The sequence below is a fragment of the Tauraco erythrolophus genome, chromosome 3, assembly GCF_009769465.1.
Source record: "Tauraco erythrolophus isolate bTauEry1 chromosome 3, bTauEry1.pri, whole genome shotgun sequence".
Taxonomy (NCBI): domain Eukaryota; kingdom Metazoa; phylum Chordata; class Aves; order Musophagiformes; family Musophagidae; genus Tauraco; species Tauraco erythrolophus.
In genome coordinates this window covers 56,573,220-56,587,180 of record NC_141467.1, presented here as the reverse complement: position 1 = coordinate 56,587,180, position 13,961 = coordinate 56,573,220, and the positions used below count along the sequence as shown (strand labels likewise).

The 13,961-nt window shown below is 41.8% G+C and overlaps 1 protein-coding gene across 1 annotated transcript in view; it reads left to right on the top strand.

The window, feature by feature from the left end:
* KLHL14 (kelch like family member 14) overlaps positions 1-13,240 on the top strand; it is a 63,099-nt gene extending 49,859 nt beyond the window's left edge. The window contains exons 4-8 of the mRNA XM_086609254.1: positions 2,931-3,009; positions 9,221-9,411; positions 9,565-9,723; positions 12,461-12,618; positions 13,100-13,240. Coding sequence (XP_086465380.1) covers positions 2,931-3,009; positions 9,221-9,411; positions 9,565-9,723; positions 12,461-12,618; positions 13,100-13,240 — 728 coding nt within the window. The remainder of the gene's footprint in view (positions 1-2,930; positions 3,010-9,220; positions 9,412-9,564; positions 9,724-12,460; positions 12,619-13,099) is intronic.
* The last annotated feature ends 721 nt before the right edge of the window (positions 13,241-13,961 follow it).

Genomic DNA, 13,961 nt, shown 5'->3' with positions numbered 1-13,961 from the left:
TGTCTGCTATCCTCATAGCACAGAAGGGGCTTCAGATGGACCTAGCTGGAGCTGTCTTGTGAGAGCATTACAAGGCTTTCGCTTTGAATGAGAATGTGCCAGGTGTTCTTCAGGACAGAATTATCCTTGAGATAGAAGCAACAGAAGGAGGAGCACCATACATTTCTTTAGCCATCAGACCAGCAGATTTTTCAGAAGCTGGGTGGACCCCAAGGAGCACCCATGCCCCCTCCATGCTGCTCCTTGACTTCCTGACCTAGAGAACATGAGAGACATTTTTTCTCGCTTTTTTACATCCTCCTGTGGCTATGCCTTTCCAGTCACAAGGGATCCCCACACAAGTAAATGCTGATGAGAGCAGGTTGCAAGAACACAGGCATGGATTTGAGACCAACCTTCATAAACTTCACAGCCCTTCACCTTTTGGCACGGCTACAGAGACCTTCCTGTAGAGAGCAGAGAGCAGCATCTGCCTTCTGATTTGTCCTCATTGTCCTGATTTACTAATCCTGATTTCTGATCACTTGTCACAGTTTCTATGTTCTGACAGATGCTTGCTAACATGTAACCGCCTGACTGATGAGCAAGACAAAATAATAGATACAGTTCTCTTTCAAACTGAAGTCCAAAATTAAACTACAGTCAGACCAGTTACACCAGGCAGCTTAAATGGGTCAAGTGCTTTTCCTGCCATCACAGGCATCATATAGTCCCACTTTGTAAATTTTCTAAGCTCCATTCGAAAAGCAATTGGAATATCCCTTTTAGATTGGATATTAGGAAAAATGTTTTCACCAAAAGGTTTGTCAAGCATTGGAACAAGCTGCCCAGAGAAGTGGTTGAGTCACCATCCCTGAAGGTATTTAAAAGACATGTAGATGTGGAGCTTAGTGACATGGTTTAGCAGTGGACTTGGCAGTGTTAGGTTAGTGGTTGGATTCGATCTTCAAGGTCTCTTCTAACCTAAATGATTCTATGATTCTACAGTTTTTAGCCTGGCTACTCCCTTTGGAAAGCTGTTACAGAATCCGGTTGCTCTAAATGACTGAGAGCCTTTTTCTAATTTCCAGTAAAATGTATTCTTTGACTGTCTAAATCACCTTGTTCTCATGCCAAAGTTGGCCTTTAGCTTAATAGTTTTTCCCCTCCTGGAGATTTGTTCCTCTGATGTATTACAGACAGCACGCCTATCCCCTTTCAGCTTTTGTTTTCCTAGGTGGAACAAGCCAAGTTCTTTGTCTCTTGCCATAAGGTAAACTTTCTGTTCCTCCTGTCACCGTAGTAGCTCTTCTTTGTGCCTGTTCTAGCTGGATTTCATCCGCCTTCCTGTGAGGTGACCAGATCTGTATCCTGTGTTCCCACCCTAGGTTCACTAAACCCTTCTCTTTCTACCCTGTGCTATACAATCTTCTACATACATGGTAGTTGCAGTGAATATGTGTATGACACATAGGCATGATGCCTGCTGTAACTGTTTTACTGTTCGTTGAATCTATAGCTCTCAATGCCTCGTTTTCTAAATTGTCTGTATAGACTAAAAGAATTCATATAGAGAGCACAAGCAAAGCTTCGTTTCACTAAACCCGATGGCAGAATGACCAGTTGCCCTTAGTGTATGGAGATCTCGCGCTATATCCTGGGACCTGTTTGAGTAGTGCTCAGCTTTGGTCCTCATTAGGCACCACACTGGATCGGAAGGGAAATGCTGCATTATTCATCAGTCCTCTGCTTTACCTTCTCACGTAGAACAGACTTACACATAGCGAGGGAAGGTTTGCTTCCAGACGGGGTGGTCAGCATGGTTTCTTTCTCTGTTTCCTTGTAGAACATGAACTTAAATTATTACCAATATAAAGTCTAGCTGTGCCGTTATTCTTGTCTACAGTCTTGATGGTCTATTTACACACGCTGAAGTAAGTGCAGAACGAAACAAGCAAGCGAGCCAATCCTACAGAAGCTTTTCCGATGCAAAAAATATTCACCTTGTAGAATACCCAGTGACCATTTATAGAACTGTGACATACGCAGTTGGGTTATTCTGCTGGCCTGTGAAGCCTCTAATTCAATTTTTTAGTCACACATACATAAACAAAGGTTTCTGTTTCCGAGATCCTCATCTGTTGAAGTCTCAGGTGTTACAGGAAATTGCCATACACTCTCTTGCTTCAGTTTTCTTGCTTTGATGTCAATCTGCATGTAAAATAAGGTGAAATCTTAATATCGTGAAGACATGAATACAGTTCTTGTGCTTGACAGCAGGGATAAGGTAGTTAGCTGGTGTATGTTGCTCATGTTTCATATTTTAGCTAACACACTTGGAATAAAACTCTAGGAGTGTATTCCCCCTTCGATGCACACGTGTAATTCCTTCTAACTTAACACTGAAAGTACATGGCAGAATAAACCATCTAGTGCAAACACTGCATACCCCATGCTGATGGCTTATGCAGCTCCTGGTTATTTGCACAAGGGTTTTTTTTGCCGCGTTCCACATAGAGATGATATGAGGAGAAAGAAAAGCACATATTCTCTCTTCGATTTTTTTACCTGACACAAAATACTCTAGTCTTAAAAATATTGTGGGGATACCCTATTTTGGGCAGTAATTTTGTTTATTGCTGTGATTTATTGCGGCTGTGAAAGTACCACAGCATCTATAAGTAAATTTAAAGACATATTTTCAAAATCTTATTACAGAGAGCAAGAATAATCTCTTATCTGCTTTTACTGCTAACAGTTGCTAATTCAAACCTTGCAGTGCCCCATTTGTTGAAATATTACTGTACACATAGTGTAATCATACATTGTTGTAAAAGGGGGAACCCTTCATAAAAGCTGTCAACTTGTGAAATATATGTAATATATATTGCAATCATGATGTTAAATACATGAAACAAACAGCTGAGTGTCAAAATAATCTATCTTTACAGGGAAACACAGTACAAACTTTGTTAGCCGATATGATCCCAGGTTTAACAGCTGGATACAACTTCCACCCATGCAAGAGAGGTAAAAACCTACTACTACATGTTGTTCAATATATGTTTTGTCATCCTAGGAGCAGCTGAAGTTTGTCATAGTTCTGGGAGTAAGGAGGCCTACAGAAGCTGTGAAAATAATGAGATAAAACTTCAGCATGCAGTTGCATCCTATTTGTCTCCTAATTTTTTTTAAACCTTCTGAATTCAAAACTCCAGATTCCAAATCCTGCAGTGCTAACTCATGCAAAATAACGTGGACTTTGTGCAATTACTGGTTGGCTGAGTACGGTTTGAAAGATTTTTCTGAAGTCTTCGTAGTGTCCTGTCATGTTCTCTGAAGCGTCATGATGAGTTTGCTGTAAATAAGCAGTGCAGTCAGACATCTTATAGAGAACTGAAACCTTCACGTGTTGACCCTGTCCTGTTTCACCACGCCAGACAAGATCTCTCCTCAACATGACTCAACATGACTCACCTTGTCAGAGGACTCTTAGTCTTGGGTGGTCGTTGAGTGAAGTTACTGTCAGCTAATGCATATTACAGCAGCATACATTTTAATCTTAACTGTGTATCAAAGAGCAGACGTGCACGTAGACTTGAGCAATGACCGGTAAAGATGGCATAAACTTACCTCTGGATCCCAAATCCTATCTTGGCAGGTAAAAAGTCCTCCAAACCTGAACTGAAAGATGCATGTTTCCTAAGAAGAATCTCAAAGGCAGAAGATCTATTATTATAATGTTGTTTTATGAAAGAGCATTCAGTGTCCATCCTTCAGTTCAACACTCATCTTCTTATGGATCTAATGTACAAGAGATCTCATACTGCCTTCCTAAGACCCTTTCCTTATTCCATGATCTGTCAGTATTATAGCTCTTTTTCTGTTGGCTGCCCCCGGTGTTCAGGTGTCTAGCAGTCGTAAATATATTGAACTCGGTGCAACCTTGCGATTCAAGGTGTGTATTATGAGATGCATGGAAATATGGCTGCCCTTTCAAATTTTCAGAGGTAAAATGTCAGTCTGTAGAGTTTTTGAAGGGCCTTTGTTCAGGATTCAGTCTGATTGACCTAAGTCCATACGCAGACCTGTGTGCAATGCTTGTCAGCAAAAAATACTGCATTGTACCACTGCATGAAAAAGCACAAGTGGAACAGATCTGAGGAAGTTCCCTGTTGAAACTGAGCAAACTGATGAAATTAGCCATATAAATAGAGATAAGAAGAGGACCATAACTCATCATAGTCTCTGGCTTCTCCCTCCCTCTTGCCAGCACTATGGGATGATCCCACAACTGGGTTGTTTACCTTAAAACAGAGGGACGCCTTCCCCTCTGGCTCAGCTCCCCCGATGGAGTCACCACCAGCTCAGGTGTTGGAGTGGGGGAGACAGGAGGTGTGCTGCATGAAATTGCACATCGTGGTGCGGGTCGTCCGCAGGGAACTGGGAGGCTGACTCGTGTTTGTACGGAGCCTGAAGCTCTTCTGTGGAGCCTAATCTGTGTCCTAATTAGGCCCTCTGGGTATCTGCAAGCAAAACTCTTGAAGGGCGTGTGCGGCTGGCTGAACCATTGGGTTTATTTGGCTGACAAACCTCAGAAGGCAGAAGTTGGTAGTTAAGGGTTGGAGAAAGGAGACAGTAGGAGTTTTTCCACCTCCACAGTGGCCAGTTGTGTTTTACTAGAAAATCAGTTTATAATTGCAGGTGCTGAATACGACTTGCCTTGTGTGCTGGTGGAAGCTGCCGCCTTCAGCCAAGAGTTAGAAACTCCACTGCGCGTTGCGATTGCTTAGCAGCTGCCCAGTAGTAAACCATAATGCATTAGCATCTCAGCCCTTTATGGCGTTATTTAAATGTAATGGTCCACTCATATATAGTTCCTTCTGCAAGGGGCTTTACTATGACAACGTTGATTGTCACCTCTTTCGTTCAGGATACATAACTCATAGGCTTAACCATTATTTTTAAAAAGAGATTTTCAAATTACTGTCTAAAATATTTTTAATGATTTATTTGCTCGTCCCTAATAACTTCCTCAGAGTTGTTGCTGCCTTTAGAGGTAGAGTCTGGCCCAGTTTTTAGAAGATCATGCAAACAAGAGGGAGCTTTTATGCAATCTTCTTTCCCAGCTCCTGTAGTCGGATAAAGTTCCTGTTAAAGTAAACAGGCTATTTTCCCCCCCCTCAGGAGTACAGGGTCACGCCCTGTCTCTGCTGGCATAACGCGGGCACCATTGACAAGACAGACTGTTTAATGGATTTTTCTGAGTCATTATGGTCCATCAAGTCAAAACCTACTTAGGAATTTTAGTCTGAGAATAATTGGCTGGATAGACTATAATAGCTCCTTTGAAATGACTGCCAGGTAAACGTGGCTCTCATTCACAGGCAGTATATTCTCAAGTTGAAAATCTGTATGAAATATTTGATGAGTAAACTTTTATCTCAGATGCTAAAATCCATATCTGATTGATTTTACTATATGAGCTATAAAGAAAAGTCTAATCCCGTTATGGATTCAGAGCCATCAGTGTATTTTCTTTAAAGCTAAGTTTGGTTTCTTTTCATTTGAAGAGCATCTCAAAAAAACATGCTTTTGAAAAGCATGTACTATTTTCAGGCGCGCATTGTTTTGAGAAGCAGCAAATGACTCATCAGCTTTTGAAATACACATCTGCCTGATGATACAATAACAACGGGATGCTTTTTGGAGAGCAGTTCAGTTAGACTAACATGCCTACTGAAGGAGTGGTCTTTGTAGCAGACCTATCTGAACTTGTGGCATGAGCCTCAGCTGGAGACCGCAGTCAGTACTGTTGCAACTTGCCAGCTCAGCCCAGAGCTGGACAAGGTGTGTGGAACGTAATAACATTTAAAACATCTTATTTTTTCTTACATTCCTGGTTAAAAGTTTTTGTTTAAAGACCAGCAAAAAACATGACATTGAACCAGAGCCTGAAGAAGTACAAGTGGAAGTGAGCAGGTTAGTGTCCTCACTGAGGCCAAGTGAACCGAGAGAAGAAGCCACAGAAAAAGAGACAAAACAATTTCACTAAAATTTTATTATTTATTATTTAATAATAGTAGTGTTAACTCTTTTTAAGATTACTTCAGTTTTTAAAAGGCAAAGCATACACTCTAAAAATGACTCTGAAATGAGGTCCAGGTATTGCCATGATCAGTAATAGCATTGGTAGTTTTAAACCTCAGACTGGTAGTTTTATTTCCCGTTTCAGGGCATAAATTCATCATCTGTGTAAATCAGAAAGAAATTCTTCCCTTTTATATATGTGTACTTACAGAAGGAGTTAGTTGGGTTGATCATTGAGTGAAGGCATGTGAAGGAAAAGCATTTCAGAGACCCGTGAACATTGAATACTTGCAAGTCCTGAAGAAAACAACAAAATAATGGTCTTACTGTCCATATTCAGATCCTGAAGTGCACTCCAGTTATCTGATTAGAATGGGTAGTGTCTTCCCAGTTCTGTGAGGAAAGTTGTCGTGCAAAAATTGCTGTATTGTATTTTAATCTGGATCATATTTTACAGCAGTTTAAAAAGTCATCGCTTAACAGCATGCCCCTTACACAGTGTATCACTGAAAAGTATAAAACCAAAAAGCTTAAAATATTTGTGACAAGAGCTACAGAGCGAATATTCACATCCAAGCAGAAGAGTGAAGCGTGCTGACGCTTTCATTTTTGCTCCTTATAGTGACACTGTGTGGATGAAACCAGGAGTACACGTACAGAATAACGTCAGTGAAATCCTAGTTAAAGTAGTAACGCCTGCAAGTTGTGCCGACCTCTGCTTATTAAACCTGTTTAAAAAGTCACGGTGAGAACAGTTCATGAATGGGTTTGTCGGAGGAAGTGCGTGGGGACAGACAAGCGGATGGGGGAGCACCCAGGCGGTGAGGACAGGCGCTCTGTGGGTTTGTGCCTTGGGGCTGCCGGACATGGGAGGTTCAGAGAATGTGTGCCTGCCCGTGCAGGCTCTCTGATGTCTAATAGGATGAGACCTCTGCAGTTTTCCCTACTTCTGGGGCCGCTGCGGGCTGTCTTGCCTCTGGCCTGTCACATACTCACAGGAAACATATAGGCACTTGATTGCCTCCAACATCTATACCCTCTGTCAAATCAGAGCGAGATCAGCCAGCAGGTTTCTGTTGAGGAGACGATACTGAGGCAGACACGAGTACACGTACAGTGTAATCAAATAAGCTTTGTTTCCATAGAAAATCAGGCTAAAAACATAGATGCACAATTTGCTGCCCGACCATGCAGAGCCATATATGCCATCAGTTTCTATCTGCCCATTGACAGATAAATTAAATGATTTTATTTAATTCGTCAGTTGAGCTGGAGGCATTTAGCAGTATTCCTGTCCTCCTGTTTGCATCTTTTTTTCCAGTAGCCTTATCCCTGTGGTGGTGTTCCCACTCCCACTCAACAAGGGATGCTGTCCCACACCATCCAAGTTGCCTGCGTGCAGGCAAGGTGAAAGCAAAGAGGTAGGCAGGAGGTGCTCAGTGACCCTGGCTGAAGAGGAACCCTGTCAGGTGTGCACCAAATCCAAAAAGCATGGCCAGAAACAGGCAATGCTGTGTCAGATCTGCTCCCTGACTCCCCAGCCAGCCCTGCTGTTTCCATGGTTGTGTCTTTGTGTCTGTCTAACCTCTCCTCCAACTTAAAACCCACCAGCCCGTCTCAACCACATTTAACAAAAAGGGAAATGTCTCCAAAATGTTAAAGCGTATTGCAAATTTTGTGAAAATAGGCAGCTGGATAAAGGAGAGAGATCCTATTCGTGCCTTCACTGAAGGAAACGCTCCTGAACATGTGCTTGGCTAGATGGCAGGTTGGAGACACGGCACATCAGGCTTTGCTAGCTCATCTGGTCATGGGATGACCATAGGGAAGCCTGGGGAGGAGTTGGGGCATACCAGAGGTGTTAACTGCAGGCTATTGTGCTCTGTAATGCCTTGCAGTGATCTTCAGGATGGAGCCCTTGGTGGTGCATTAAGCCTCCAAGATTTACCATGCAATTCAGGAGTGCCATATGCAACTGCTCCTGGATTCAAGTTCCAATGCCTGGGCAGGACCCAGAGCACATTGTGTCAGCCACGGAGCGGGATTTGGCGAGCTGCAGCCACACTCCAGCGTGCCTGCTTTGCAGGGGCCGTCAGAGCTAGACCTTGCTGTGCCTGACCTGCCTGCTTGTCTTGGCTTGCACAACACTCTGGTTTTAGCCAGGAAAAAATTTGAGGTTTGGGACTGACAATTCTTGTCATTCAACATTTTGTACAGGTCTTCATCCTAGCCTAGCTGTGCTCTTTTGAAGTTTTCTTTGACACATCATTACAGTTTAAAGTTAAAGGCCTCTACCCTGGTAAACCTTCCTGCTGCTGAATAATCCAGGGAGCTTTCCCTCAAAGTGGATTACACCAAACAAGGTCTCTCAATTTCCACTGCTCTGTTTTTACTTCACCAACAGACACTCACCATTAATTGTGGAGGCACAAGGAAGACAAACTAGTATATTCCTAGCAGTCCTGACCAGAAAAATTAATTATTTTCCTGCATACCTGAGTTGCATGTGAAAGCGGACAGGTGGCTAAAACTTTTCTCAGAGTTAGTTGGATGGAGACAGACCTTTTGAGTTAAAGGGCGGAAATGTAGTATTGTGCCTAGCGTAAGGAAAGTTGTTCTATTTGCAGTACTGGAGAAAGAAGAAAAAATAATAATTGCAGAAAAATTTTGATGATGTGGTTCTCTTAGTAAATTGGGAACAATGACCCTTGAAGGACCATAAAGAAAGTGAATGTCAAGATAATTTATTATTGTTACATTATCTACCTCATTTTTCACTTTGTCTTACTGAGTTGTTATATCCCTTACAAGGTAATGCCCCAAACATTAATGAGCACCTTTTCATCTTTACGGGTATGAAAAAGCAACAAATAGCTTTCAAAAGGGGTGTTTTCTGCCAGGTTTATGTGTGCTTAATTGTTTTGACACCAAAACTGAAGTATTTATTTGTTGTGGAGCATGCATTTGATTAGCAAAGAAGCCCCAGTCTCTAGGATAGCTGGTAAGCATGTGACACTTCTCTCTGAAGTAGCGTTTGAAGGAGCAGCTATCTTAGTTCAGGGAGACAACTGGAGAGGGGGAAAAAAAATGATTGACGTGGCTAATTGGTTTGTTGTTGGCTTGTTTTGTTTTGTTCTGCCCTGTCCTCCAGGAGAGCCAGTTTCTACGCCTGTCGCCTTGACAAGAACTTGTACGTAATCGGTGGAAGAAACGAAACTGGCTACTTGTCCAGCGTGGAGTGCTACAATCTGGAGACAAACGAGTGGCGTTACGTGTCTTCGTTACCCCAGCCTTTGGCAGCCCATGCAGGAGCAGTTCACAATGGCAAGATATATATTTCAGGCCAGTGTCTTTTATAATTCCTGCTATATAACAAAAAAAAATCCCAAAACAACAACAACAGAAACTCCAAAACCTAAAATCACAGCACTAAATTCCTGCTGCAGCACAGTGTCTGTATTTACATCAATTAACAGAGGTGTGTTTACTTTGCAGGAGGTGTTCACAATGGAGAATACGTCCCCTGGCTGTACTGCTATGACCCTGTGATGGACGTCTGGGCCCGAAAACAGGACATGAACACAAAGCGAGCAATCCACACTTTGGCTGTAATGAATGATCGACTGTATGCAATTGGAGGAAACCATTTGAAAGGTCACATTTTTAACAGCGAAAAAGCATTTCAATGTCCCTTGTCTCCTGATAAAGAATATTTTTGTTAGACAGTCATTGTTAAATACATTAAAAACCAGGCAACACAATTTAACAGGACACTTGAGCCAGCAATTTTAAAAACATTTTATGCAAATGATTTTAAAATTATAATAGTACATTAAATATATGAGTAATGAATGCTTTAGATAGTAAAAATGGGAGCTTCCATTACTCAAAGGCATGGACAATTTGTCATTACCAAGAATTCAATGAAACAAACAGATTATTCTTTGACCCGAAAGTACCAGCAATATTTTCCTCTGTAAATCATTTTCCAAAATGTGCAGTTAGAGAGAGCTTTATTCAGAGCAAGACACAAAAACAAGCTCCTGATTTAATGAAGAGAGAGAAAGAAAAGAACCTCCAGCCATTAAATATTAGGACTAGGCTCTTTAGATCTCTTTTTAGTATTAAATGTAGCTTGTTAATTATAATTCTTTTTAGAGGTCTCTTGTTTTCATCTTTTGGAAAGGTCTCATATTAAATAACTACTGCTTAGGCATCTAGTATTTTTGTCTTAATACCTACATGCCATTGCTATTACTGCTAGAGAGATTCTGCTTAATCCAGCCACTTAAAAAAAAGCATAGCTCCTGCTTCTTTGTCCCGTGACAACATTTGACAGTTTATATGCACAGTTTTAGTTCTTTCTCCTTTCTTGCTCTTAAAAAAAAAGCCTCACAACAACAAAAGAGAAAATTGTAATGCAAAAGAAAAAGTGATGTTAACTGCCAGTAACACCAGACCATGTGGCTGGATGACTCCGGCGCCTGAGTCCCGGTGAGGCTCTGAAGCCACATGCTGCTTTTGAAGATCTGAGGGCCTGTGGAGCACGCAGGGGAAGAAGTCTCAGATATAAATTTTCCCTGGTAAATAGTACCAGTGTATAAACCCCTGCAGCCAAGTGCAGGGCTGCTGTGTCTCTCCTCCCCACCCGGAGTTGTGATGGGTCTTCCTGAACTGGACCTTTCACGGGGGTAAAAGCTGCCTGCACACGTGCACCTGCAAATTTCATAGAGATTGCAGAGCTCCAGTGTTGGCTTTTTCTCCTACTAAAGTAGAAGTCAACATGTCACACCTTTCCTATAGCTAAAGCACATGCCTTGGTTTGCATAGACTTGAATTGCTTCCCTCCTGCCTTCTCCATTTTTTCACCCAATTTCACCCACCATACTCTGGGAAAGAAGGAACTTCTAATAAACATTGCATTTTTGCCTCTACGACTGTTGCCCTAAGTGTGAGCTATGTATGAATTGCTCGCTGTTGTGAGAGGTATTTAACGTCCAGGCTTCTGGAAAGCTGCCGGCTGCCTGATAGAAGGAAGGGCTTTTTGGAAAACTGGTTTCTTCTATGCAGTGAAACAAAAGGAGGAACTGCAAGGAGAGGAAGGAGGGAGGGGACTGAAGTGTGGACGAAATGCTGCAAATTCTCCATGGAGGCAGGGAGTAAAAGCAGGGCTCCATGGCAAAGCCCTCCCTTGTGAAGCTGGATCCGTGTACTAGTGTCAGCAGTGCTTTTACTGCATCGCAGCTAATCGTGTGCGTACCACAGTTTATTACGGCGCTTTTGACAGATTCTGGGTGCGCAGCGGTGGCCTTTCTATGGCTCCCTGAAAACTTTACAGCAACAAAAAATTATTTCGTCAAAATTATTCATCCCTGACATAAATACTCCTCATATAAGCAGCATCATTGCAAAGTACCAATATCACCAAATGTACTTTTCTAGGAAATCTTAACTTTTCTTTCCTCTCATATCTTGATGGAGAAGACAGTGTCAAGTAAAGCATCCCCACATGTTAAGAAAGCCGTAATTTTACTGTGGTGCTCTGATAAAGAAGGTTGTTTGATATAGGGAAATGTCTAAATATTGGAGCAGGGAAAAGGACTCCTGAGTTCTATGTCTATGTTCAGGTCACTTAGTTGATACTAATTGATGCAGCTTGAGAGTCTTGAGCTGAGACCTGTCTGTCGGGCAACCATCACTTGGAGCCTTTTTCAGTCTGTCAGGGAAGGATAGGACCACCATTTTTTTTGGTTACATTTTCTGCTGCCTTAAAGACTTTGTCACATCACAGCTGCGTGCTTAGGGTACACCTTAAATCAGCTTGAAAATTGAAACTGATCCTGAACATCACATCCGTCATGCTAAGCACCTTGTCCCTGTGGAACAAAGTGGCATCTGTTGTCTAAGCTCTACCTTGACTTGTTAGACATTGATTTCTGAGCGAGATTTAATCTGTTGACTTTTGAATAGATTAGATCTGCTGACCTTTGAGGAAGACTGCCGGCACAGTCTTTTCCTACATGTTCAAACTCACATTAGCACTGATAGATGAGGAGGAATATTGCTTGCATCTGCTTTCATCATTGATAGGTTATTACTGAGTGTTACTTTCTGATCTGTTCAGGTTTTGTATGTACTTGTGATTTGTAGAAGACTGTAGAATTAATGGTAAAAGCTTTCAACACATTTATTTGAACTGAAATAATGAGACATTAACGTTATGGAAGATGGCTTAAATGTATATGGCAGTATTTTCTAGAAGAAAGTTTAACAATAATGTTATAATTGTAATAATAAAATTGTAACTGTAATTTAATAAATTTAACAGTAAAACAAATAACAAAAGAGTATGTCATAACACATGTTCTCTTTTCTCAATGCCCTCATGCAGGTTTCTCCCATCTCGATGTAATGCTTGTGGAATGCTATGATCCAAAAGGTGACCAGTGGAATATCCTCCAGACTCCTATTCTGGAGGGTCGCAGTGGCCCTGGCTGCGCAGTCCTTGATGACAGCATTTACCTTGTAGGAGGCTACAGCTGGAGCATGGTGTGTACCCATTTCTGTAATGACCCTTCCATTCCTTATGAGCTCTTGTGGCCAGTGCGTGTTATCACTCAGACAGGATGGAGAGGAGAGAAGGGATGAAGTAGCTTCAGGGGCAGGTTTGGTTTGGTTTTCAACTTGTTAAGAACATGGAGCGGTTTTCCGCCTTTGTGGTTTTCTATTTAGATGAGTTATTATCAGATTGTTTTCACCGAATGGAGTAATATATAAATCAGGTGTAATTTGGCAAAAGTGATTAACAGGACTGTGCACCTATAGCTCTGCTTATAAGGTGCTTGTAAAGGAGCTTGATTTGCAGAGTCTGGGCACTCAGCCCATGTGAAAACCAAACCTCTTGAAGGGCTCTTAAGTTAGGGCCCAAAACCACGAGTCACTTTGGAAGGTGGCTTTTTATCTTTAAAGCTGATGCGTGACTTGGATTTTAGTTAGGCCACATTTAATAGGACTTTTTGTTCTGTTACAGGGGGCCTACAAATCTTCTACTATTTGCTACAGTCCTGAGAAAGGGACTTGGACAGAACTAGAAGGAGATGTTGCTGAGCCACTTGCAGGACCTGCTTGTTCCACTGTCATATTGCCAGCCTGCGTACCGTACAACAAATGATAGTCAAGGAGCACTGACATGAACACTGATTGCATTTGGGAAAATAATGACGGGTGACGTAAATATTTTATTAGAACAGGATTCCTGTTAAAACAAAGCTACCATAATTGACCCCTTATTCCATATTTATGCTTTAGGAGCAAACTAAAAGAAAACAAAACCCAAGTGTTGTCCCATCTCAGATAGATGCTGGTGTCTTATGAAGCAAGCAGCTAAAACACACTGAACATTACATGCTGACAGACTGCCATTTCAGACTGATTTTAACTGTTTCCTGCTGCAGAGATATTCCTCACGTCAAATTTAACTTCAAAAAAAATGAAGGCTAAATGTTCAAATACAGCCTGAAGAGACAAGATCAGTGTTGTGCGTTGTATCTACCTGCATGTGATCTGTGTTGAAGTCATGAGGATGTTGTTTTCATGAACGCTTCAGAATCAGATAGTGAAAAGCTCACACTGCATTGCAGAATTGTCTCCTCCTCTGTAATCCTAACCTACAGCTACTTCACAGGCTCTGCAAGCAACACAGCATCAGAAGATTATAAAAGGTAAAGAAATATCATTCAGTTTTTGCACAGCTTGGCATCTAATATGCTCTGCCTTCAAAGTCCCCATGTGTAAGTGCAGCAGAAAGCGGACTACAATGAAAGCCATGCTTTACAGAGCACTTCTTGCAATAGCAGCTTAGGGATTAGGATCAAATTCTTCTAATCATGCCT